Source organism: Porites lutea, chromosome 11 (genome assembly GCF_958299795.1).
Source record: "Porites lutea chromosome 11, jaPorLute2.1, whole genome shotgun sequence".
Classification (NCBI taxonomy): Eukaryota; Metazoa; Cnidaria; class Anthozoa; order Scleractinia; family Poritidae; genus Porites; species Porites lutea.
In genome coordinates, this window is record NC_133211.1 from 9048558 (window position 1) to 9073717 (window position 25160).

General features: G+C 41.6%; 1 protein-coding gene across 2 annotated transcripts in view; it reads right to left on the minus strand.

Annotated features, from left to right (window-relative positions):
* The window catches only part of LOC140952919 (otoferlin-like), a 52663-nt gene that overhangs the window by 3330 nt on the left and 24173 nt on the right, over positions 1 to 25160 (minus strand). For both annotated transcript variants that reach the window (XM_073402376.1, XM_073402375.1), the window contains 30 exons: positions 24692 to 24789; positions 23770 to 23889; positions 22828 to 22936; positions 21965 to 22212; positions 21179 to 21279; positions 20028 to 20244; positions 19583 to 19735; positions 18617 to 18745; positions 18187 to 18241; positions 17992 to 18069; positions 16953 to 17134; positions 16250 to 16411; positions 15369 to 15485; positions 14498 to 14659; positions 13860 to 14019; positions 12249 to 12367; positions 9960 to 10211; positions 9404 to 9538; positions 8698 to 8823; positions 7735 to 7770; positions 7534 to 7625; positions 6907 to 7077; positions 5589 to 5746; positions 4315 to 4454; positions 3983 to 4071; positions 3119 to 3217; positions 1992 to 2042; positions 1233 to 1323; positions 1033 to 1132; positions 222 to 400 (listed from right to left, as the gene is read on the minus strand). In XM_073402376.1, coding sequence (XP_073258477.1) covers positions 222 to 400; positions 1033 to 1132; positions 1233 to 1323; positions 1992 to 2042; positions 3119 to 3217; positions 3983 to 4071; positions 4315 to 4454; positions 5589 to 5746; positions 6907 to 7077; positions 7534 to 7625; positions 7735 to 7770; positions 8698 to 8823; positions 9404 to 9538; positions 9960 to 10211; positions 12249 to 12367; positions 13860 to 14019; positions 14498 to 14659; positions 15369 to 15485; positions 16250 to 16411; positions 16953 to 17134; positions 17992 to 18069; positions 18187 to 18241; positions 18617 to 18745; positions 19583 to 19735; positions 20028 to 20244; positions 21179 to 21279; positions 21965 to 22212; positions 22828 to 22936; positions 23770 to 23889; positions 24692 to 24789 — 3929 coding nt within the window. The remainder of the gene's footprint in view (positions 1 to 221; positions 401 to 1032; positions 1133 to 1232; positions 1324 to 1991; positions 2043 to 3118; positions 3218 to 3982; positions 4072 to 4314; positions 4455 to 5588; positions 5747 to 6906; positions 7078 to 7533; positions 7626 to 7734; positions 7771 to 8697; positions 8824 to 9403; positions 9539 to 9959; positions 10212 to 12248; positions 12368 to 13859; positions 14020 to 14497; positions 14660 to 15368; positions 15486 to 16249; positions 16412 to 16952; positions 17135 to 17991; positions 18070 to 18186; positions 18242 to 18616; positions 18746 to 19582; positions 19736 to 20027; positions 20245 to 21178; positions 21280 to 21964; positions 22213 to 22827; positions 22937 to 23769; positions 23890 to 24691; positions 24790 to 25160) is intronic.

Genomic DNA, 25160 nt, shown 5'->3' on the forward strand with positions numbered 1-25160 from the left:
TAACCCAACATTTTGCCCTAAGTGAGAAGTAAGTGTTAATGTTGTCATAGGGGAGGGGTAGGTGGACAGTTTCCCAGAAACCTAAATAGTTCCTTCATCAACTACTTCTCTCATCAAAGAGCGGCGAGGAGACAAAACGAAAAGGAATTAATCCACCATCAACCAGCTATGAAAAACGGTTCAATAAAGTTTCGTTGTAAACAAGTAGAAAGAACACTTACGGCCAGTTCGATCTCTTCTTCTTCAGTGTTGACAGTGAATGGCCAAAAGCCTTTCATGTGCTTAGCTTTGAAGAACGACATCTGAGGAACACTTCCGTCTTGTTTAAGCATGTCCAGAGTGCAGGTCTTAGCACTCTTGGCTCCCTTGGGCATGCGCGTGAGATCCAGCGTTAGATCACCTGATCAAGGAGGAAGACAGTGAGTATAGACTGCTAAAATTGACTCCTTTATCTTCGGTCTCCGCGCAAAACGCGAGGCCAAAACGTTGGAGCGAATCGCCCCGCCCCAAAAGTTGGATTTTAGAAGTCACACTAACACATACAATGGCTACGTTAATGACGCGCTTGGAATAGGGCAAAAACTTGAAAAACATCAACGACTTAAATGACTATTCACTATCCAAAATAAGTTGTTGTAATGTTTCGACAGAGATACACCAGGATGGTAAGTGTGTCTGTGTGATAGATTCGTAATTCTTTAACTACTCAGTGATACCTTTGTTCAAAGTGAACCATTTGCAGTGTTTGCTGAAGATTAAAGATAACTTTGATTTAATTTTCTTTGCTTGAGTGCAAGTGTGACATGAAAATTTGATTAGAGGTTCTAAAAATATGGCAACTCAAACAACAGCGACGAACGATTGCAACATTATTAGCGTCAGGCGTTCTTAAAATATCGAAACAACAGCGACGAACGATTGCAACATTATTAGTGCCAGGTGTCTGGAAACTCTTTAAGCACGCTTAACCTCGTATTTCATAGATACTTCGAATAAGGCTATGCAATAATGCACTGAAGTTACTTATCTTACCAATGAAGTCGTCGGCAGAAAAAGCATCAGCGTCCCACACCTGTAAGTGAAGCCTTGCAGGAACCTTTTCTTCCGATTCATCCCAAGAAAAGAAACTCGCCTATGATTGAAGACAAATTTAAAGTACATGTAAGCGATGAGGGTGGTAAAGAGCGATATCAATTGTAGCAGGTAACGATGAGACGAAGAAACAAACGCACCTTTCTGGTGATGACAATTCTTTCTTCTGCTTTCTGATACTGGAATGGGAAGATAAACCGCCAGTTGAAGTTCCCTTCACCAGTCAGCGATCTGTGGAATTTACAGCAGAACATTAATTTCATTTTTACAAATGTTCACCCAAGCTTTGTGCACCATGTAGACATTTGCATGGCTAAGAAATCTGCAAACCGCCAGGGTGCAATCCATTTCTTTTGCGCTAAATTTCCTCCCTTAAAACTATTTCCACATTGAAATGAATATCTTAACACTTGAAGGAAAAAACAACACAAGTACGTAAAACAGTTCGGTGGGAGTGAAATTTACACTAACGAGGAAACTAATGTAAACGAAAGGGTTCTATCTAATGGTGGGATTCAAGTTGTCTTTCAAAATTTGACATCACTGTTGGGTTTGAGTCTGTGCATGAGAATCACCTCTGGTGGCGGCGGATCCAGACCCTCAGATAAGGGGGGAGGGGAGGGGGGGTGTCATCTAGACCCTGAGATAACGGGGGGCCCGGTTTCAAATTTTTTTTTTCGGCCCTTTGGCCTCAGTTTTGTCTAAAAATAAGGGGGGCGGGCGGGCTCCCCCGGCCCCTCCCCTGGATCCGCCACTGACCTTTACCTATCCTACTCGTAACTTGTGGCACACAGGGCCTTAAATGTCTGAGAATAGCGAGAGAAAAAATGACAGCAGTTGTTCCAGACAACCCTGCAAATATATCAAAATAGTTCTTGCTAGACACCTGAAGGGCCTACCTGTAATGCACGTCTGTTTGTTGACGATCTTCTTTCATCCCTTCCAGCCAACTACGAAAGGGAAGGACACATCGTAAATTGATTGTTATCAAGGAAAGAGGTCTACATAAAATACCCTATACTCGCCATACTGAAATCCTGTGCAAAGAGATTTTCAATTCGTAGGTGATAATTATTACTTCGGCATTCATTCTTCCTGGTTCCTCAGTTCCCACTTAGGGACCGATCATTATTTATCGCCTGGGGGAGGGGGGTTGCGGCGGGGCGGAGGATTTTAGGGGGGATCACTTGATTTTTAGGAGAACAAAAGGGTCATGAGTCGTAACTGAGAACCCAAAAGGGGGGATCACTGAAAACTTTGGAAGGATTCAGAGGGGGAACCACTCAAATTTGCTTGGAAAATGAACACATGGGGGGGGGGGGGGGGGATCGCGAAAGTCATCAAACGTCATTAGGGGGATCACTTCAGTGAAGTAACGTTCAAAGGGGGTATGGGCTTAATTTCACCTTGTTTAGCCCTAAATTCTCCGCACTCCCCCCCGCCCCCCCCGCCCCCCCCGCCCCCCCGCCCCTCCAAGGCAATAAATAATGACTGGTCCCTTATCTTACCACTTTCTGGGACATAAAGTGGGATAAAAAGTGCCGTGACATTGGCGGTGACAAAATCTTGGGGAACATAATGAACTTAAACCTTTCCCAACCCCTTACCCTTTTGCATACCATTTTTGACAGTAAAGGTACCTCTTCTGTATACCTTTACTGACACATAGTTTAGACAAATGGTCTTTAAATATGAATAAATCACACAACCAGAACATTTAATCGATTTTTTTACAGCCGTAAAATACATCTGTTAGCCCCTTAGAGATGTTTTACAGGCCGAAATGACATATTTCCCTACCCTAACTAGTTTAAGTAAAGGAAAGTTTCACATACGGTACCCCCTTCGGGCGGAGCATCTCTGTATAGGCTTTTATATGGAGTTCCCCCGAGGCCAGGGGGTCCAACACCCTCATTTTGAGCAAGACTGGCTTCTTTGTTGTTTGCTTATGGGCAACCGACCAGGGCTACAACATTGCTTACCATAATAAAACCCATAACAATGCTTTCCTTGCATAAGCACTCACCCTTTAACAAAGATATCACTACACTTCTCTCCTGTCAGTATGTTGGATTCCTCAAGTGGCACGTCTTCAGTGTTCCAGATGACCACCCTCAGCTCATAACTAAGGTAGACACGAATTAAAAAAAACTCTGAGATTTAAAACGTCTGTACTCGAAGTCCACATTAACTATAGGATGGACACCAAGACTGGTTTTCAATAAAGTCAATAGTGAAAATAATCAATCTCGTATTGTTGGATGAATACTTGAAATAGCTGAAACTCTCCCTACGGAAAGCTCTTTCATACGGACACCTCTCTATTATGAACACTCTGTTAGTCCCAAAGACACCAAACTTCATATCCCTGCCTCTGTGATACAGACAACTCTGTAATGCGGATACTAGGCTCTCAATATTAAGGAATTCTACTGTGACTAGCTAATAATTTCGCGCCACTTCGCTAACCAATCAAAGCAAAATCAAATTCAAGCGTGACTTACTCGCACGCGTTTTCGTTCTCCCGCGCCAACCGCCGTCTACAAGTATCTGCCTCGAGCTCTGATTGGTTCTCAGAATTGGCTTTAACTGCTCCGATTGGTCGCCGCTGTTTCATTGGTTTTGGTGTAAAAACGCTCAATAGGCGTCGAGCATACTACGTCACATGTTCAACTTTTATAGCCATGCCTAGTTTTTACAAAGTTCCTTGGAAACCGTTAACCTTTTTGCATTGCTATTCATAATATATTTATATCAGATCTGCTCTGTTAAGAAAACATTGATGATACGTCACTTTCTACCAGTTTGAAAGCGAGTCAAGCTAGTTTGTCCGTTGTAACATTAAAGATGGTTATTAGAAGAATAGACAAGGTGGAGTAAGTTATGTTACTTTGTAGGTTTTCTGGGAGTGATATCCACTGGTGCTCCAGGTGAAGGCATATCCATGGGAAACATGTCAACCCACATCTCAATTTTACCCTGAAATACAAAAAAGATTACCTTTTTTTAGGAGAAAATAAAATAAAGCGGCAACAGAAAAAATCGTGATGTAAGTGAGAAAATCTAAAAGATCGCCAAACGTAGCCTCCCACGTAGACTTTCTTAGGGCTTTGTCACGAGTTCCTTCCCGTTCCTTCCTTCTCCCTCCGGGGTCGGGGGGGGGGGGACACGCGACGAAGGCGACGGAGAATACCCCTAAATAATCTATTTCCCACTTCCCACCTGTTCTACGCCTGGTTTTTCTGGGTTGAACAGCGACCTGGTCTCAACATGTTCTGGCACCAGATGAAAGCCTCTCTTCAAGGTGTGGAAATTCCGCAGAGCTTTGAGTGCCACTGGTTCATCTGACTGCTTGAAATGACCTGCAAGAATAACACTGGCTTAACCCTACGGCAAATATAACAAAGATATTACAATGAACTCTCTTTGAGATGAACACCCTTGGGACCGGCACTTAAAGTCTGCCTTTCAAGAGAGTCAGAGAAAATGACTGAAACTAGGGAGGGACAAAGTCTAGGTGTCCACTTGAGAGAGGTGTCCGTCTTACACAGAGTAAAACAAAATGACCGAAGAACGACAGGGACAAAGGTGTCCATTTCAGGGAGGTGTCCGCCTTATAGAAAGTTAAAGAAAATGACCGAAGAATGGCAGGGACCAAATCTAGGTGTCCGTTTTAGGGAGGTGTCTGTCTTATAGATAGTCAAAGAAAATGGCTGATGAACAGCAGGGACTAACTCTAGGTGTCCGTTTTAGCGAGGTGCCTCCCTTATAGAGAGTCAAAGAAAATGACTGAAGAACAAGGAGGTGTCTGTTTTAGAGAGGTGTCCATCTACAGAGAGTCAAAGAAAATGACTGAAGAACGACAGGGACAAGGCTTTTAGGGAGGTGTGCGAGTCAGAGAAAAAGACAAAACCGCAGGGTACAAATCTAAGTGTCAGTTTTAGGAAGGTGTCCGTTCAGAAAGAGTTTACTGTATGACAAAGCAGACCAAGTCAACTTGCCCCAGTTGTTCGACAGCTGGATAGCGCAATCCAGCAGATAAATCACTATCTATTGGATATCCATCTTTTAAACACCTGGAGCCTGAAGAATGACAGGGATCAACACGAACTGTCTGCCCAGGAAGAGTAAGTTGACCATATTTTGCGGTCTTTAGTGGACAATTCTGGCGCGTGACTTCGCCCAATGCTCTGAGCCAATCAAAAAGAAGCTTATCACGCAAATTAGAACCGGACACCAATGAAATGTTCACACTATTTTTGGTTGAATAGAGGTATTTCCTCCTGCAAATGCAAGCTATGTTTGGGAGCTTATGCTGACAAAGAAGCCCTAAACAGCAAAGACAGTTTTACCTCTAACAATGCGATCTTAAAATTCTGTTAGCTTATTAACGATACACAGTTCAGTTAAGTGGCAAGCACCGACGTTAAGCATGGTTATAGAACCGGAGGGATATGGAAACGTCTAAGAACAGTAACAGCAGTGATTACACATACCACTCTCCTCCAGGACTTGTGAAGATGCTCCAAACGCTTTGTTGTCAATACGAACTCTGCCTGTGGAGTAGTGTGGTCCATCCAGGCCCTCATCCTTGCATAATTTGGCGAGAATCTGGGTCGGGCGCATTGGATCACGCCATTTGTTAAATCCAAATCTAGGAAAAATGAACGAATTAGTCTCTTAATCATAAAATATGTCCTCGACGTATTTGAAACCTCGGGATATAGGCATCCCTCATCCAACCACAACCTTAAGCAGACGAACAAATGACGAACACAAAAGGGTCTGAGTAATCATTCTTTATGTTGTGTAAAATCAACACTAAGAATGCCTAGTTCAATATAATTTTTAAAAAAATTCAGTTTTGGCCAAAGAGCTAAAAGCAATTAGTAAAATCCAAAAATCAATGCTGCGTTCTGATTGGTTGAGCTACTACTAGGCTATATGTTATAGCCTACTAGTAGCGAAAAGCGCGCGCTTTTTGGCGGCAAAAAAGGATTAAAGTCTAGCTTTAACTAGCTATTTTTTTTAATCTCGATATTTTTTACCAACTAGTTGGATTTTACTAAAACAATTATTCCTCGAGCCCGAATGGGCTCTGAGTCAATAGCCCATGAGGCCGAAGGCCGAATGGGCTATTGACTCAGAGCCCATTCAGGCTCGAGGAATAATTGTTAATTAGCAGCATGATAGAACTTGGGGAGCTTCAGCGATAGCCCAATAGTTCAACATGACTTATTACACTTTATGTGCGCAAAAATGGACAACCAGTTTTTTTTTCCACTGACCTAAAATTTAAGTGAAACTTAGTGATACTCGATCTACGTGTTGACCTGACCCTGCGCCTGGGGGAGGGGGTACTCAACAAAGTTTTATACGGGAAGAGTCCGCCCCGAGGACCAACCCCTTACCCTTTTATATACCATTTTGACAAAAAAGGTTCCCCTTTCGTATACCTTCCGCTGACAGATGGCACCCCATTCTCATATCTAATTTAGAACACTGCAAAAGCATCCCGTGTAACTGCTGTAAATGCACCTTTAATATGAATAAACCACTAACTAAAAAGCAGGAAGTTTTCTTATTTCTTGCACATCCATAAAGTGCGTCTTTTAATGCTTTTTGGTCTTTTTATCGACTGATTTGACAGACACCCCTACCCTTTCATATACCTGAGGTCTGAAAAAGGTACCCCTTTTGCGCGGGGCCTCCCCGTATAGGTCATTGTAGGGAGTAACTTGGGGACGCGCGCTTGCAATGAGACTGCTTGCCCTTTTCGTTCTCCCAAATAAAACTAAGCAATGAAATCCTTACGTGGCATAGCTCTCCTGTAGACCACATGTTGGGCGGTGTCTGCTGTAGAACCTGTTTTCCAGATCGACTTTGGTCTCACCAATAAGATCGTCACTGCCAACCAAATCCCAGTCATAGACACCGACTGTAAGTACCGAGTCCATGGGAATGATCGCCTCGAATTCGAAGCACCTAAAACAAGAAACAAAGCAAATTTGATCAGACTGGCTAAACGTGAATGTAATGTGCATCTACCCGAAGGGGTTGCCACGAGACGGGGCACATTAAACAAAACGGTTAAACGTTGATCCAAGTTGCAATCCACACAAACAATGATCATAACAGCAGAGAGAATATAGAGAAGCTGTCTTTGGGATAAACACATCGCCATCTACAAAGTTAGTAAAACCCTAATGGGCTGTGTTACACGAGTTACAATAACAACGCTTACAAAAGGTTTACTGATGGATTTCTTGCAGTCAGAAGACGATTATGTTGAAGTCCCCCGTGTTATAAAGTTGTCTTACACATTGTACTAGTCTCTCTTCTTAATGGTACCGTTATATACTTACTTTGTTTTAGAGAAAATTTCGAAGAAGAGATTTTACTAACTAATAACTAAAAATAACTTGTCTAGTAGGTTGTTACCTTCCAAACACAGGGTTGAGTTGTTTCGACACGTAGTTATCTCGGTCTCTCACTTTGTGTTTGCCCAACGTTACAACAAGGTAAGGATCAGCCTATAGAAACAGGAATGAAAACAGATTAAGCGGTCTAAAAACAAATATGAGCCTGTAGGTGTCAAGATGTTACAACTAAAGCAAAGGGAAAACGCAAAATACTGCTCACCTTTCCATTGACATCAGAAGGATGCAGGTTTAGAGCCTAGAATAAACATTATGATCGTAAATAATTTAGTCACTTTTCGGGTTCCAAAAACCCTCACTTTCAAAACAAAGCTAAGTGCAAAACCTTTTTTGTTTTTTGTTTTTTGTTTTCTTTTTTCTTGACTGCTTCTTCAAAAACTCATTAATATAGTGAAACCTCTATTAAGCGGAACCCCAATTAAGCGGACACCCTCTATTAAGCGGACACTAAGCCGGGTCCCGAAATTAACGTCTTATACATGTAATTCATAAAGAAAAAACAAAAGAAGTTAATGTTTAATGAGTGTCTTTATATATGATAAAGACACGGCTAAACTTTGCGTCCAATCTTTTGGACCAAAATCACCCCAAAGCTAAATATTAGTGCAAGAATGAGTTGATCTACATCAGAGATTTTGAAGCTGTTCAAAAAACTCGCAGTCGTGTATTATCAGGTGTAAAAACTCTCGGCGACACTTTTGCTCGTTTTCTAAACAGTACTTCAACATGAAAAATAAGGTAGAAGTCGTAAAATTTTCAAATTTCTATGTCCTTGAAGGCGTTTCCGGCTGTTTGCTCATGACTGGTTGATTTTTCCGTTTTACAACCCTGACCACGCGATGCTTTGATTCAATTAAAGAAACAGATCAACTTTGCCACTGTTAATTCTACGTAAGCTTTATGTTCAATCCCCCTCGTGTGTATTTCACACTTTAAACTGAGAAACACTGAAAAGTTCAGTTGAACCTCTCCACAACGGCCAACTTCGCTGACGGACAGAAAAAAGTGGTGGTTGTAGAGAGGTGGCCGTTAGTGGAGGTTGGACTGTAATTATAAAAGTTTTAACATAAACAACTTAAATAAAACACTGGTTTTTCACAAATTTCCGTTCCAAGCTACAGGCGCATTATCCTGTCGGGCTTACTGCTAGTGTCTGATTGTGTACCTTGATGACGTAAACTCGTGCCAGCACATTGACGGGCTCATTGCTTGGTAACTTGAGGAATGTACCAACTAGAGGGTCCATTTCCACGTGTTCGGGCAGGGGGTACTTCCATACTTTCAACGACCCCTAAAAAGAAACAGACACGTTGACGATGTAGAATACGCCGAAAACGTAACACAAAGAACGTGCAACAGCCAGTCAGGCGCGGTTCTGGGACAAATACTGACCGATTCCCTAAATAAGCGCCGAAGGCGCAAGTTTCTAGCGGGGTCCGGGGACGGGCTCCCCCAGGAAATATTTTGGAGTTTTACTCCTTAAATCCCTTTTCCTGTGTTTCGGATGTCATTCAGACAGGATACTGGCCAAATTTTAACTTGGAAAGTGTTCTTCTTATTAAAATATTACTTCTTTTGAAAAATGTGTCCCATTTCCATAAAACGGTGGAAACAGGTGTGGATCCGCGCCCGTCAGTCGCTAGTCATTGGAAACTATTCACGCCGTTTGAATCAGATAACTTGATGAAAAGACTACTTCAGCCAACCACAACATAGAAGGGATTTACAACAAATAAGTAAGAGTATAAAGAAAATACACGTTGCCGGGCTCAAAGCATGAGAAAATTTCAGTGCGCCCGAATAAAGTAACGATAATTCTCGACTGTTGGAAAATGGCATGAAGAACCGATATATAGAATTGGAAACGATACCTTGAACTTCCCAACGATCCTGTGGTCATCGTCATCATCTTCGCTAGATTTCTTACCGCGGTAGAGCGCAAAGGCATGGAGCCAATCGTTAAATCCATTATACTCTGGCAGGTATTCCAACTCTTCGTCAAAGATCTGTAACCAATAAAAAGAAGGATTACTTTTCCCATCACTAGTACTTAAACCTTTAAGACAAAAGAGCGTAGAATTCCTGACTGAAGTGCTGATACAGATTTCTTACTACCTAAGGCCTCTAACCAGCGAATACAGGAGAGATGGCTCTATTCGAAGGCAAGAAGCCTCAGACAGACGTGTTTGATTTTCGCCTATCAACAGAAGCGTTAAAACCAGTTGTAACTATACAGGAGTCCACACACTGAGAAGTCCCGAGTGGCCGAAGGCCACGAGCCTGCTATGGGGTCCGGGGGGGGGGGGGGGGAGGCTGGGCATTTTGGGGGGGGAAGCGCTCTACCCCTCAAATTCTCTAAATAAAACCCTGGACTTACTCTTGGGACTTAAAGGGATGAGGCTCCTTGGAACTCTTAGACGTTCTTACCGTCAGTCGGGGAATTTTCTTTTTCAGTTTTTCCTCCTCAGTTTCTTCAGGCGTCTTTTCCTTCTTCTTTGAAGTGCGTGACATGGCTTGTCCTTCTCTTCTCTCACTACGTTCTCTGTCCTTTAATGTTTCATAGTAACGTGACCACCAGTCCAAGGCGTCTTCAGCGTCGTCGTCTTCCTTTCCTTTCCCTTTTCCACCTTTGCCTCCTTCACCTCCCTCTTCTCCTGATCTCTTCTTTTTCTCCTGCAACTCAGTTGACAAAACACACAGTTCTAAGTCTTCAGCAATGAAAGGGTAAACCGCAATCTTAGTTGGTTCTTAGCAACGAAACCGATGTTAACAGACCTCCCATACATAACCACGTAATCTACCTGAGGCAGCGTGAAAAAAAAAAAGGAAGTGGTGTCCAATAGCCCGTACCCTAGGTACCAAAGGTGTTTTCTCGCGTGCAACGAGGAGCTTCGTCGGCCGCAGGCCGACACGTCTTCGGCTGATGGCCGAATATACGAGCGTTAACCGAAACCGGAAACCGAGAATGAAAAGCCTCTGGCACCCAGGGTAGATAGCCCGGGGCTAGTCGGGCTTCTTAACTCGCCCGACAGGTACATATGTAAGTGACGTTTTTCGGGGATTCCAAATCAAAGAAAAATTGTAATCAATCCTGCTAATCAAAAAAACAATTTTTAGGGCTAGTAGATATGACTTTTGGTTAGGGCAAGTTGTAAAACTGACTTTCTTAGCACCCTGCCTGAGGTTGGCTCACAGTAGCTAATGTCACACTAAGTTAATTCGCGCGGTTTTTTGTAGATCTATAAATTTCAGGACTCCTAATCATAATAGTGGAAAAAAGGGTCATACTACAGCTATTTAGCAGATCGACACAACCACAGAATGTAACACAAAAAATAACGAAGGAGCCCCTTTTGATGTTCTTTTTGTCAATGATAGCAAAAGGGTAACAAGACTTGTTATAATCGTGAAGTAAAGAGAACCCTCTTAGGAGAGGAAGGAAACAGTTTCCTCATAATTATATTAGACCCACAGAAGATGTGAATGGTGTATAAGAAGAATGAATTGGAAAGTGAACACACAAGCTCTTTCAAGGCAGAGATTACAGAAGAAGTACCCACATCCTCTGTGGGACTAGTTTGCCATAAATAGTTATTAACACCGCTGAGGCATGTTTGGGTACAATGGAAAAAATAACTCGTCCATACATCCCAACGAAAAAAATACGACGATGATGGTCTTACCTTCTGTGAGTAGAGATACAGCTGTGGTGATGCAGATGAAGGCAACGTAAGAAAGAGAACAGATGAAAATGAATGTCGAAAGAAGTTGATTAAATAACAGAGAACAGAATGCAGGCATTGCGAGATTAGATTCAACTGATTGTTCTTTTCATCATAGAGGAAAGGAGTAAAGAAAGTTTTTAAACAAGCATGGGAAAGACAAGAAAGATATGGAAATACATGTAAGCACTATGACATGACCAAACTCATAAAGCAGGAGCGTATGGCATTTATAATACATCCCACACATTTCGATCTAAAGACAAACATGAGGGAAACAGCAAAGGACAGAAATTATACTACATGAAAAGGACAGTAACCTGATAAAGACGAAATTAAGAAAGCAGTTGAGTGAGTGAAGGTCTATTCTGCATATTAAGGAGTTTAAGCAGTGACGTTTTTGAGCGACATGTCAACCGGAAGATGACTTACTGCACTGTTGAGCCGTAATTTTAAACAAGATTTAGGGCAAATCTTCTCTTTGAGAGTAAAGACACTTAGCAATATAAATTTGGTAGCGTTAAGGCATATTAAAAGAGAAAAAGGCTCACTTCCGGTTGACGTGCGTAGCTCAAAAACGTCGTTGCTTAAACACCCTATTGTGTCCTAACTATAGACCTTTCCCACATTACGCTCCAGTGCGCAAACATAAGGCTGATTTAGCAACAGGACAGGAACGTCAGTTGACGACGGTGCGCGCAAATCAAACTGGTTTGACCAATGAGAGAGCGGCAAATTGAGCACCGGAAGTCGTGTTTAGTTCTTTTCGCGCGCTTTCCCGTCGTCAACTGACGTTCCCGTCCTGTTGCTAAATCAGCCTATAAAGAAATGAGGACGAGGCTCGCGTGGACAATTTCATACAAATCACTGTATTTTGTCCACCCAAGCCTCGAGTTGGTGCCTTTGTTTACAGGAATGCGGGAAAGGTCTATTAGAGATGGATATTAGAACACATCCAAGACGATCAGTAATATAATTAACATCTGGAGCTTACCAGAGGCTCTGAGTCTGCATCAGGAGGATCTTCATCAATCTCAATGGCAACATCAGCAGCCTGGGTGGGAACTGGTGATGTTGGACGGGAAGCATTTGCTATTCCACCGGCTACAGCCTCTGTTGTATGTTAAGACACAAACATATAGTTCAACGCTTAGCACCTCAAAGTATTTAAAATCCAATTGAACTGGTTCAGCAAAAGGACATAACGTTATGTAGACACGGTTACAACTAACACAGATCTTTTAAGAGATTTTGCCGAAAAACGCATTTTGAAGCTAGTCGAGTGGTTTTCTGGTCACTGTCGTGCTATAAAGAGCCAAAACTTACCACAAACCGGTTTGCAGGTCGTACACTTCGCGGCCTTCTGATCCAGATGCAAAATATTAGCTTGCGAAGTTCGGGCATGCGCAGAAAGCAAAATTTCGAGAGCAGTCTTGACTGTTACTTTTCGCTTTCTCTCCTCCCCTCTTTTTTCCCTTTTTTGCCTCATTTTTTTTTCTCTTGCTGGGCATTTAGTAGGCTTCATTTTGGTGGGAATAGTTTTTAGGAAAGCTTTTAGGATCTTAGGATTAGGTGAAAGGAAAGGTAGGTGGGCAATGGAACAAGATTTTCATGGAGATTTTCAGGTCAATGTTACATGGTTTTTTGCCTCTTTCTCCGGTTTTCTTGACTGAATTGTGCTCATTCTGGTATGGTTTGAAAGATCTCTTCACTCTGCACGAGTTAGCGAAGAAAGTTGTCCTTGACCGTTAAAACTGATGACGTCACAAAGGGTAGAAAGGACGTGGATCCGCACGGGCGGTTACGGGCGGTTCAGGGGCGAATGGGTTAAGTTACCAAAGTAAACGACAAAATGTAAACATAAAGACTGATACTCCCATTGATTCATGATGTCAATTCTGTCAGGATTTAGGATGATGGCGTGAAGAAAGAACGATATTAAATTTCTTTTTCAACACAGAGCTAAGGGGAAGTGTATTTAAACACTTTTTATTTCAACCACAGACTAATCATTAAGTAAAACCGCCCCATGCAAAATAAGCAATAACACAAGAATATAGCTGGTCAATGGTCACAATTTAGGACTTCCTAGTTCGTCTGCACAATTGAACGTTAGAGCCATAAGACATCCTTTTGACCTGTTTTTATTGATAGCTTATGTAGTATGTATCACCATAGTTAATTGAGTGGAATGGTTATGAAACCCGTCAGACTCCTTTGTTATATGTTTTTGTGGACCTGAAAGTGCACAGCGTTCAAAAGAATTCCTATCATTTTGATTGTATTGACCAATAAAAACGTTGCATTAATTTATTCCGTAACAATTTGCCAACAGAAAACAAAGGATTGTGCACTTTCAGGGTGCTTCCAACATAAACTGCAGCACTGTTGTTTTTATCATTGATGTTTGCCGCTTTTCATAACCAGTGTCCTCTAATAACTATGGTATCACTATATTTATTGAATAAGGAGTAACTAGTATTGACGGTTTTGTAAGCAATTGTCTCCTCGTGTGTTAACTTGTATCGGTCGACTGAATTTCACAAAGGAATTATGATAAATTTTCATCGGGATTATCATGTGATGAATGTCTGATTCGTCTCACCTGCTTTCTCAAGCTTTTCCTTCTCTTTCTCTCCAGTCTGTAGGTAGCGGTGAAGCGAGTTTAGCACATGCGTACCAACTAGTGTGAACCGACCAAATGTACGACAGTCCCTTACACGGATGGTCAGCGGTGGGCAGTAACGCTCGTTCTCTGGAAGTTCCTGTGAAAGAACAGTGTGAGCTCTTTTAACTTAAAAAGTAAACTTTACTCTCAAACGGGTTACTTCGGTTCTCATAATTCGGGTTTGGGAAAAGAATACACCAAGGTAAGATGACAATTTTGTGGTCCAGTTTTCACAGAAGTCAACAGCACAACGTTTGGTATTGAATTTGATAATTTGAGAAACAGTGTATATCGGTAGTACTGAAATGTGTTACTGAAATATGTTAGCCAGCACAAAATGATAACACTAAATAAACTACAGCCTTAAATTGTAGATTGTCAATTGTAAATATCCTATTATCCACTTCCCTCAGGGCTTTTCAGGGATAATTTATATAGAATCCAGCAACCTGTACAACCAGTCATTCTTCTCTATTGTCGCTACATTTAAGGTTGCAATTTGTCCCATATGCTACCCCTTGTATTTCACCAATGGAGGCATGAGCAGAAGCACTACACTTAAACATCTTCCTTACCACATCAAAAAAAATGACCGGGTTTTGGAAATTCGGGTTCTTCTTAGCATTGGCAATAACAGTTGATTGGATCACATGACCAGCAAGATCGATGTCAACCTGGGGCCGGTCAACAGTGGTCAGATTGATCCTCTTCATCTCACGCACACCCCAGAACAACACCTGATAAACAAATGATAAACGTTACTTACATGGTGTTACTAGCTACACTTACAAGAACGTGATGTTAACTAGAGCCGTCATCACGCGTGAGTACGCTAACCGCGTGAGACCAGGGTTAATAAAATCCTGGCTAAATATCTTGCAAGGGTCTTTAGGCGGTCTTAAAGATCTTGTCTCAGTTCAGGTAATCCCGTCAAGTCATTGGAAGGGGTCATTAAACGACCCACACTTCTGTTCGAAGACAGTGGTGCACGTTTCCGCCGGGGCGTAGTGTACCTCTACCTTTGTTATCACTTCATACATCACAAACATCATGGGCTGAATTGGTTACAGTAAGCTCTTCCTGTCAGCATCCCGCAATTTCTCTTCAAATATCACTCTGTTCGAGAGGTTTTATCAAATAATTGACACAGTGTTTCACCACAAGTATAAAACACCTCGAAGTCCGTGAAAACGAAAACTCGGCTTCTCTCACTCCTAATTTCAACTCTCTTCTCGGGGGTTTGATATATGATGGAAATCTGTGCCCGGTGTTTGATAGAAGGGTTATAGATGAAATATGACACCACCTAGCTGTAATCTATCAGAGAGGTAGGTAAACGGGAGGAAAGGTAAATTGACTCAGAGAACACAATTATTTTTGGATTCAGCCAATGTTTTGACCATTTGTCAGCTCACGCGTCCACGACGAACGAAAACAATTCATTACCTCAATCCTGTGTTTCCTCATTACAGGCCTGATTCCTACTGGTACAGGGGTTATTGGTCCATCTGGAGTGTTAACAGGCTCCACTTCAGTCGGCAAGAAACATGTACCTTCGGATAACTAAAAAGACGACAAAGAAACAACAGTGTTAAACACCACTCTTCGTATGAAAAAAAGCGATGCTTTTGGAACATGCTTGAAACCGTTATGTGAACACGTATGATTTCAACAAAAAGTGAATTACAAAAGATTAACCTTATGTGTTATTTTAAGGCCCAGGATTTCCACCAATGCTACATTCTTGCCACAAACAGGCAAGGCATGCAGAATAGGATAGACCGTTATGTAACTACCTTCTAAAACGCACTTTAAATCTATCTTTATGGTGTTTCACAAAACGAAAAGTTACCCTTCTAGCAAAGCTTTCCTTTCTGGTGTATTTATTACCTTGTACGAAGTCGTTTGCGCCGCTGACATTCGCGTAGTTGGCTTAGTTACGTCTCCGAGAAAAGCGCACGGGGGCGTAAACAAACAGAGAGAGACGCCACCTTCGGGGACGTAAACAAGCCAACTACGCGAATATCAGCGGCGCGAACGACTTCGTCCAGGCTAAAAACTACCTTGGAAAGAAATCTCTGCTGGAAGGGTAAATAATAATCGTGGAATGGTTGATCTTTTTAAAGACACACCAAGTGATGGGTTACTGAATTTTACAAAACTATACTGGGTCATCAATGTTACTCCTATTAAGGAAGACAAGGGTGACGCAGTGGAACGCGCGAACACTTGTTAAACGAATTTTTAAGAAATTAGATGTTCAGTTGTGTGGTCTGCATTTTTCTACATGTAACCCACAACCCGCTGAACAGGTCTAACCAACCAACCTGAAGAAGTTCAAATGCTGCCAGCAGTTCTCCTGCTTTTTCCTCCCCTCTGAAGATCTGGAACCATTCCAAAGCGGGTGGAAAGAATGGCTTCTCGTAAGGTTCACAAGCCATTTTGACAATTGGGCGGGCCAAGGCGCGGCCAATAAATTCTGAATCACCCTGGGTAAAACAAGCAGAAAGAGAAGGCGTTTTTGATTTGAGTAACAAAGGTAAGTTCGCAACTTCTTTGCGTCCAACGCTGTGATTGGCACAAATATCTGGCGCCCCTTTCTCGGCCAATCAGAACTAAATAAAAGTTTTTGAAGTTTCTTACACGCATTTTTCTGCGCTAAGTGACGCCAGTAACTATTGGCTTCAGATTTTCACGAAACAATGACAAGCCTGCCTCTGAGCAACTGGCTTCTAAGTATTCACTATGGTTTGGTTGCGTTAAACGATGTATCCTAGTGAACGTAAGTAACACCTTTCATAACCTAGGGAGTTAAGAGGCCAAGACAATGAAGCATGTTATCGTTAAACTTCAACAATTTAAGGGCGGTGGCAACCTCGTTCCCAGGGTGCTCCCCGGGGGAAGAGTAGGAGAGGACCCTGGGAACAAGGTTGAGGGCGGGGGGCTGACGTAACTTCACCACTGCATGGCACAATTTTGTGCGGTTCTTTGTATTTATAGTGCTAATAAGCAAAACATTGAATTCAATACCCCAATGTCCTTGTCAAACACTTCAATCACAATCGTGGGAGGATTCACAGCGATTTCATTTACATCTCCCCATAAAATTAGATCTTTGAACATCAGCATCTGGTCCCAGGTTGGACTCCTTGTCTCCCAGATCACGCGTGTATCGGCCACAAGGTGCGTGAAGATCACGCGCCCAAAGGCATCTGTCAAAGGGCCAAGACAGTCATTAATTAGAGACCTACAGATTTCAAGCTTTCATAAAAGAAACAAGGCAATAGTTCAAATAAGCTACAACCCCGGTCAAAAAAAAACAGGGACATTTCCAATTTTTTGGGCATACACAGTTAAGTCCCCTCGCCCCCTCGAGTGTTGGTAGAAAGTCCAGTCTGGGAAAGCTTGAGCTATTTTCAACTTTGCAAAGGGGGAGGCAGGGGATATCGACCAAGTGTCCCAACAACTATTTTGTCTGGGGTTGTAGGTTGATGCAGTTTTATGCAATTTCAGATCAGTGATAGATTGGCTAAATTATCAAATTAATTGGGGCCAAATGCTATTTAGGCAAAGTTAAACTCGACACATTTGTACGTCAGCGGTTATTGCCTGCATAATTGTGCGGAGCGCCCCAAGTAGCAGGCTAAACTCAGCATTATGTTTCGCCTGCCAACACTATTATGCTTGCATTTGCTTTTAGTTGCGGATTGCTTTCAACTAGCTCGAGGCATATCGTTTCGTATCCCTGCTCCATCCCTTGCCCGTTTGTCTGCTAAACAACTGAGTATATCGATGCGACAGGTTCCTGTGTGGTGGGCCATGTTTGAGTTGTTATGGATACCTCAGTAGTGTACTGGGACATTCTTGTTCCGCTACATACTCCTTAGCGTCCGTCAGCACGACACCTAACCCAAAGTCATCCCTTTGCCATGCATATAACCACTTAAAAGTGTAAAGGAAACACAGCACAACACAGTGATATTTGATTATAGATCAACTACAGTGATTCCACTTCTTCGTTGAACGAGTTTGCACTGAAAGCGTCAAAGGCATTGAAAACATCACTAACCTGAAAGTCCTGAAGCATCACTACCGATTAAGCTTCTTGCCTGGTAAATATGCGCCCGCAAAATAAACTTTTGCTTCTCTAAAACAAAAAAGAAGAGGAAAAACATTCAGGGTTGCTGATTCTTCTCATCGGTCAAGACGTTGTCAAAAAAGAAGGCGAGAGCGACTGTAGCCGGAATGTGTAGATAAATATTACCTGTGTAGATCAGATGATTTGGCGGGGGAGCCATCAGTTTGTGGGCATTCTTTGGCTGAAAGGAGGATATCAACACATATTAATAAACCAAAAAAGTAAATACCAACGATGGATTTGGTGAGCAACGAGGTTCGTACCTTTTTTTGAATAAAAAATTCAAGGACTTTCAAGGACACATTCCCCATTTTTCAAGGACTCCATTCAGTGCAAAAAAGAGCCTTGATTCTATGTCTTTTTTAGGGGACGTCAGTTGACGATGGGGCGCGCAAATCAAACAACTGGCTTGACCAATGGCAGAGCGGCAAATTAGGCACTGGAAGTCGAGTTTAGTCCTTTCCGCGCAATTTCCCGTCGTCAAATGACATCCCCGTTCTGTTGCTAAATAAGCCTAGTATATTTAAGGAGACGAACTACTTAATCATTATTTTACCGTTTGGTATCCTTTAGGTGCATCCTTGAGATAGTCCTTCTTGTGTTTGTGCAGACCAAGCCAAATCATGATATTTAACTTAGCCTGGATTGCCCAGCCTTTTGGACCGTCACCGCGCTTGCCTGGGAGCTGAGGAATATAAGTAAAATAATTATTAAAATTCCCCAATATATTTACGGTCAACACATTCTTAGCGGGCACATCTATAATACACTGGAGGGTTCTAGACAACTAGGCGATTTAATAGCGTGTGATATCAAAATGAATGTAATAAAGTGGTAATTGAACTTCGTGTCACGCGATTTTGGTCTTTAAAATCATACTTGTGATTTTAGAACGAACGAACGCGCGATTTGAAATCACGCGTATGATTCCAGACCAAATTTCCTTCCCGCTCAGTTTAATTACCAATACGTATGTTGTGTTACGTAATGATGTCGGTTATGTTACTGTGATACTGATTTTTCCTATTTTATATCACTTTGAAAGTAGCCTGCCACCATCGACCATAAGAAGACAGTCAGCTGTTTCAAAGGAATTGTACGGGCAAGACTTTTTGCTATTGGTTCTCGCCAGTCGGGTGGACATCTGTTTCAATGAAAGCGGATGGGCAATATAACCAGAGAATGCCTCATATGCTAAAACAATTAACCCCGCACTGCAGGTATTTTCTTCTTTCTGTTTGAGTAAACTCCTTGTTGAATTCCAAAACGTGGAGGACCTGGGGCGAGTCCAAGGGGGCGGGGAAAGGGATTTCTGTTGCCCTAACACCCACTCCACTCAACCTCGTTCCCAGCACAGGTGGGAGAGAACCCTGGGAACGAGGTTGCCACTCTACCCTATACTACTTCTTTATCTTCCTTAGGAATAGAGACAAAGATGACGGCCACGGCAGAACGCACATAGTGAAGCAGCTTTCGCCCGCCCCCCTTCATATGCCTACATTGCAGGCTATCAAAAACTTACTCTGAGGAACACAGTCTGCATCCTGCCTGAATCCTTCCCTCTCTCTTCCTCAACTAGTGAGTAGGCAATATGCTGACTTGGAATGCGAGTGTAGGCCACTCTTTTGCCGCCACACAACATCCAGATAAACACATCAGGAGTGGTTTCTTGTGGCTACAAGTTAAAGTGGCATATATTTACAACTCTATAGTCATGGGGATTGTACGATTGCAAGTCCTGGATTACTTTATATTGAAACAGATGTAACAGTTCAGCTGTGCGATTGCTTTCAATGCAGCATAAAAGCACAGGACCCATGGGGCAAACAGTAAAAGGAACAATAAGAAACTCTAGGAAATGATCAGTCAAGGTGAAACTCGGGTTGCACAAACTAATTAAATACCGCGAAGCTTCTGAGCGACTGCTCTGATGACACTGACTAGAGATACCCTAGAAAAACACATACCTCAATAGCAATGTTCAAAAGTCTTTGAAGCAGCGCATTAGCTGCTTTGAGATTGTCCTTGATGTGTCCATCATCCTTTGTACTTCCCTTTAGCTCCTGAGCTGACTGACAAACAGATTCTACCTCATACTGGCACAGCTTCAGCCGCTCTTTATCCAGCTTGGTACGTCCCACGTGACCAGCAGATGGCATTGACTTCACCAAATTGAGGTACTGGCTGTAGACAATGAATACAATAGAGATTAAACACGTGGATGGAATATTCCCTGATTCACCTTTCAAAAAACCAGGGTCTACCCCTAACTAAACTCAAGTCCCGACTCAAATTATTTGTTTATACTACTACCCGCAAAAGGTTTGTAATTTTCACATGTAGGTATTTCAAATTAAGCTGAAATACCACTGCTCTAAGCCAATCACATTGCAGAAATTTCTCATGTAGTAGTATAAAGACACGTAATACGACAATATTTATGCAAGTCAACTGAAATCTCTTTGGCACTATTTTTTAATATTTCAAGTAACTACCAGCGGGTGTTGGCAAACTGAAGTTTGGGATTTTTCTTTAATTTTAGCAATTATGCGCAATTTTGGGAGCAGACGTAATATTTTTCCAAAACGCGTTAGGGAGTACCTATCAGTGAAAGCTTTAAACGAGACAATACTGGAAAAGGGTCGAAGGGTGTTCATCTAATTAGCGAGACGCAGTAATGGTAGCGAGACTAGGCATGATGTAATAATTGGTGGCGGAAGTGAGGCGTTTTCCCTATAAATCTGCCTTGACGCTCACAAAGTTGTATCTCGTTACTCTCAAAGAGACGATTTGCCCGAAAATATGGGCAAAACCTCTGCCCCAGAACATAAGAAGTCCACTTCTGGTTGGCGTGCGTCACTCAAAAAGGAATTTGCTTTAGCTCACCTATTAAGACGGCTTGAGACTGAGATTTAGGTCATACCACGTACTGTATCATGTCTTGATAAGTGCACATGACTTACCGCAATCACCTATGCATTTACTAACTTGGTTGTGAAGGAAAAGGAGGGACACTTAGGAGAGAAAGGGGGGAGGGAGGGCGGGGGTAATAGCTTTCATCCTCATTCTTAACGGTGGGCTTATGAGAGGAATAACGATAACAGGATAAAACACTTACTTGCAGCCATTGATCAGTTCTGCAAGAACTCTACTGAGCCATCTGTAAGTATTGGGCAAGTCCATCTTCACTCTCTCCAGACAATCCGTCAAGCCATCCTCCTGTTATGACAAAATCGTGATCACCACATGAGTGTACATAAAGTTCTCACAAACAGCTTTCTCATCCCGACACAATGCTCTAAACTCAAATTCTGAAAATCCACATAATTCATTTCATTGATTAGGCTAGTCACGTTGAGTGCGGACATCTCACAACAATCTGTCGTTTATAATGTACATGTTACTGGAACTGATAAAAGCAAACCTTTTAGATACCAGTCACCATGTACAGTAGGAGAAGTCAACGGCGACTTTGAGGTTCAGTCGCCTCACCTATGCGTTGCTACACTCAATTAGCAACCACTCTATACTACGCACTTCGCAAATTCCCATGAATTACTTCTTTAGGTTGAGTTTCAGTTCAAATGCAAATACATTGATTGTTAGTTGATTGGTTGATCGACTGATTGACTACCTCATTCACCCACTCACCCACTCACTGTTAACCCTTTAGGCCCCAATTATGATCCAAATACAAATTCTCCAGACTAATCTCCATACATTTCCTTGAAGAATTGGTTAAGAGAAATTGTTTGCTGATCAAAGCTTCTCCCATCAGGTGATCATTGCATTAATTCTCACAACATTTTCTCTAGATGATGTATTGGTATTGTTAAGAGAAAATTAACTTTGGTCAATCTTGGGACTTAAAGGGTTAGTTGAATGATTGAAACAAACTACCCACCAGCCTCTCACAGATCTTCAGCAGCACATTTGAGTTGTAGAGTCGTCTACGATGGTCTTGCCATGTGAATTTGATGTGTGTGCATGGCTTGGAATCCTCCCATGGGATGTGATAGTACTGTCTGTCATTGGTTACTGGCTTTACTGGTGGGGTCAGTGGATGAATGAATGGATTCTCGCCGTTTCTTCTCACCTCATCCACCACCTCACCTGGCAAAGCTTGTCCATCAATTGTGTTGCCAAAATTGCCTGAATAGTCAATAGCACAACACATTATAGTTTACAATATTTCTTTGATCTGTGGACATAACTTTCCTTGTGGATACTTTGCTGTTGTATCATGGTGCATAGACAAACTTTTGGTTTGACAATACAAATCATGAAAAGATTCGATGCAAGAGTTCAATACTAAGAAAGAAGAAAAGGTCACATTTGTTGTAACGCAATCAATCAATCAATCAATCAATTTATTAGTGCCATAGCGTGGGAGAGGGTTGCCCAGAGGCTCATGTATAAAACGCATGACAATAACAATAACAATTAAAAATTGAGAAAAAAAATTACAAATGTATAAAACAATTCATGCATGCAGTAGTAAGTAAAACAAACTATGAACTCAGACATCGCATTCCTGGAACATCATATGACCAAAGCTTCTGGAAAAGCCAAAACCATCTCAACCGTACAACACAACTATCTGCAGTTCTAAGTTTACAATAATGAACGATCAATTCTTTTTTTGTTACTGGAGTTGGTCAACAGGTTTGAATATCATAGATGACTAACATATGTCATTACACACCCTCTAAGAAGAAAATCATGACTACGGTATTCCAAACAAGAGAGCAATATTTCTACACGTACCAATACTCATTTCAAACTGTATCATCTTGTCTCCAACTTTCCTCTCAATCATGCTAGCTTCATAGAAACAAGCAAACAATTGAAACTGATCCTCCTTTCCTGCTGCGGTCTACAAATACAAGCATGGTCACAACTATTAGGGAAGTCACAATTCGAGACGCCATAAAGGAGTATCTTTCAAAGTAAGTCTAGCGAAAACGATTTCTCATTAAGAGAAGGCTAGGAGACAGTTTTTAATCAGAAAATGCAAGATAATGTTAAAGCAATTTACGCCAAATATTCGAAAACTCAGCTCTATTGTATATCAAAGGTCTTTTCAAAAACTATTTCGAAAAACAATCAACAGGTAGGTCAACATATCATTTGCCACTTTCACGTTGCCCATGATAACCCTTGTTTACTCCCAAAATTTTTGCATAAGCACTGTTTTAGCTTCCTATCGGGACGACCTTAACACGACTTTTATCAACTGTGGGCACAAGGGATTTTCCGTGGCTTCTATGAGCATGATCCCCTGGCAACTTTCTTAGAAAACAATAACCAAAACTACTTCCTTCTTCTTCAATTCCCCGCCTACTAACTGCAAACACCCAAATAATTGAAATCTTAGCTGCAGCCCTGTGTAATAAAAAGGACAAACTGAAAACAATTCTGATGCAGAGTTTTAGGGGGTAAACAAGGTGTGTTATGGGATTTCTGGCCTAAATTGTGGAATAATCTTTAGATGTTTCACACAGAGTTTTTTACTTAGACTGCTTTATTCTGAATAGGTTCATCAAATTTTACTTTAGCCCAGTGTAAATCCTACGTTGGGTTCTCTTGCAGGATCATGACTTTGCCATCAGACACTAACAAATGTACCAGTAAAAAAGATGTTTCCCTTCCTTCAACAGATGTGTTGCAAGATTAAAAACAGCTCACAATAACATTCAGCAAACTTACATCAGAGATGGGTGCAGTAGGCTCTACTTCCACCTGTCGAATGCCTGATTCAGAGGCAGATTCTCCAAATTCCGCTTGTACTGCCATCAGTAGTCTCCCTCTGTAGGCCACGCCCTCTCCCTAAAAAACAAAAGTGCAACATGGACATCAGTGGACATCGCTGATTAGTTAAGCAAGATGCACCATACATTTGTCGGCAAATAATTTTGGCTGTACAGTTTATGTATCTTCGTCATATATATTATTTTATATTTTTTAGTATATTGTTTATATGCCTGCCCGCTTTTCATTGTAAGGAGCTCAAGCAAGACTACAATCATCATGTGAATGAGAACATGACAAAATCAAAAGCTCTGCACATGGAATACACACTTTGGTGCATTTTATTTCTGTCACTGAACTACATGTACTTCTACATGATATTTTCTCATGCAAAGAAAAATTTTTCTTTCTTTTTCTGAGTTAGAGAGCAGTCCCTAAGGGTTCAACTTAGAAAAAATTCGTGTTTATTTGCTAACTCTTTTTCTGAAGTTTAGGAAAATGCAAATTAATTTTATTGGTGACGTTTTTGATGCAGCGCTGCATTGTAATGTTAAAGCTCCCCAACAACTGAAATGCGAAGCCACAAATCTGATGTCTGACCAACCAATATCCGGGAGTTTCATCTATCAAACATCTATGTGTGCTGCTTAGTCTTAACTTAAGCTAAATGCTGACCAAAGTTGCAAAAAAAATTTCTGCCTACTCTAGATGGCTATAAATGGTAAGCCCTTCTGATTTACACAGAATAAAAAGAACTAGTAGCAATGTTGATTGCAGATTGACAAAGAAACTAATAATACTTTGTTTTCTGAAGGCAAATACACTGCATTAAGTTTTGAGAATTACACAAACACGAGGGTTGTGGACCTAAAACACTTACCAATCCATTGTTAAGATCATTGTGTTCATCAAACAGAGAGTAGTCTCTGGTAGATCCATAAAGATTTACCCAACATGGGCCAAATGTTGGCATGAAACCTAGAAACATTAATTAACAAGCAAATCTCAAACACCTCCATGAAGACCGAAAAGCAACCCATGTAGTTAAGGAGAGTCATTCATCTTCTGAACAAAACTGCATTCTGATAACTATATCTACGACCAAAAAGTCTGACACCTGAAACAACTTTTACCTAGAACTTTGTAGGTAATTTATAACAGTTATTCAGACTACCTTTAGATATTTAGACTAACTTCAGAACAACATCCAAACTCACAGACAGACCCTTCTTTCACTCTAAATTAAACCTGGAACAAGCATGGAATATACTCTAAATTTCTCCGTTGGAAAAAATAAGTGCATTCAAAGAGGGATGAATGGATTTCCTTTTTTCTCAAGGCCAAGAAAG